Source organism: Trypanosoma theileri (assembly GCF_002087225.1).
Source record: "Trypanosoma theileri isolate Edinburgh chromosome Unknown TM35_Tth_82_V1, whole genome shotgun sequence".
In the NCBI taxonomy this organism is placed as follows: Eukaryota; Euglenozoa; class Kinetoplastea; order Trypanosomatida; family Trypanosomatidae; genus Trypanosoma; species Trypanosoma theileri.
In genome coordinates, this window is record NW_021639924.1 from 17,671 (window position 1) to 19,446 (window position 1,776).

A 1,776-nucleotide genomic window follows, 5' to 3' on the forward strand; every position below is an offset into this window, starting at 1 on the left:
TGTTTCTTTCTCTTCTTCCTTGTTACCACAGACCCAAGCAACCCACAGTGACAATCATGACAACGATGTTCGTCCAACTGCGCCGCGTGGTGTACCTGTTGGTACTTCTGCACTTCTGTACGTGTGTGGCATATGCGAATGAGTCAAGTGTGAATGACGATAATTGTAAACAGAAGATTGAGGAGTTTAAAGATATGCAGAATGAGTTAAAAAAAATAATGATTGTTGCAGAAGACTCTCTAATTGATTTGGATAAAGAATTTGGTGCATGTGATGATTATTCTTTACGTGCATTAAATGCCGTGGATCGACTGGAGAGCCTCACCAAAGGAGCGGAGGCGGGGATGAGTCCGATTCACACTTCTACCAGTCGCGAGGAGATGAAAGAACAGCGGAAGAAGTTTGAAACTGCACTACAAGAAGCCAATGATGTCCTATCTAATGTCACGTTAGCATTGAACAAAACAAGAAAGGCGGCCGAAGAACTTAACAAGACATTAACTGAGGTGGAAGGACTTTCTAACGATATCATCTCCGAGGCTACTGAATTTAAGCATTCTCCTCCAAAAGTATCACCGTCGTCGCACCATTTATTTTTGGAAATGGAGAAGATAGTTAGGGACAGCAAAAGAGAAAGTGAAGAAGCTCTGTCTTTCGTTGCAGAAAGGAAATCGAGGGTTCAAATGGCCTTCGATACTGCGAAGAAAGCGGAGGAACAGGCAGAATCTCTGAAAGTGGCAGTTCAAGCATTTAACGAGTACTTGGAGAAACATGGTCTTAAACCTGAAGACTCAACAGCGGATTCACATCAGAATACTTCAGAGAATGAATTTCCTAAAGAAGAAAAAGAGTCTGACAAGGTTACTCCGGGGAATAAAAATGTAGAAAGTAAATTGGAGAGCAGCCACGGAATGGTGACTAATACGAAAGAAGAAAACACTGCACAACTGCAGCACAGCTCTCATGAAGAGGTAAAGAATGTGCATATGAACACGACAAAAGTCACTGGAATAACTAAAGAGTCCAGTAATGATGAAAGGGTCAATAACATAAAACCAGAGGAAAACAATACCACAACGCAAAAACGCGTGATGGAGAGCCAATCAAATAGAGAACAGAGGGTGGAAGAAAAGGGCACTAAGGGAATTTCTAATAAAGACAATAAATCATTCAATGCCTCTACTACTACTAATGATGTGGATTCTCATAAAACGTCATCTGAATCTTCTACTTCGGTTTCAATGCATTTGAATGTTGCACAGTTAAGTGACAGCAGCAGCAGTCCTGTATTGGTGCACAGTCCCTTATTGCTGCTTCTTGTTTCGATGTGTGTGCTGGGCTGCACTGTCCTTTGCTGATCGTTGTTCCCGTGGTGCAACTGCACAGTTAACCCTTGTTTGAGTGGATATGGATGCATTGTAAGGACACTTGTCTTTTTGTTTGGATATTGGACCTTTTTATCAGTTTGATAAATCTCTTATTTGCATTTTTATGCTGAACGAATCTATTGGACTCCCTATGGCACTTATCAGACGACAAACCATTATTATGTAAGGGAGTCTCCTCTTTCTTTGTTGGCATTATCTGGGCTCTGCTTTGCCGCCATTTACTGTGCCCGCCTAGTGATGAGTGTATATGTGTGTTCCGTGATATTAATAACTATATTGCTTTTACCTGTGGGAATGGGATATTTCCCCAACATGTTTTAATGACTGTAACTGAAATGTGAAGAATGGCAGGAGGTTCAAGACACACAAACACGCACACTACCAACCG

At 41.6% G+C, this 1,776-nt stretch overlaps 1 protein-coding gene across 1 annotated transcript; it reads left to right on the forward strand.

The window, feature by feature from the left end:
- Positions 1-56: 56 nt before the first annotated feature.
- On the forward strand, positions 57-1,358 carry TM35_000821030 (uncharacterized protein; the record flags this gene model as incomplete). Its single annotated transcript, XM_029031393.1, has 1 exon — positions 57-1,358. One exon carries the CDS (start codon positions 57-59, stop codon positions 1,356-1,358), a length of 1,302 nt encoding a protein of 433 aa, XP_028877311.1.
- Positions 1,359-1,776: the final 418 nt, after the last annotated feature.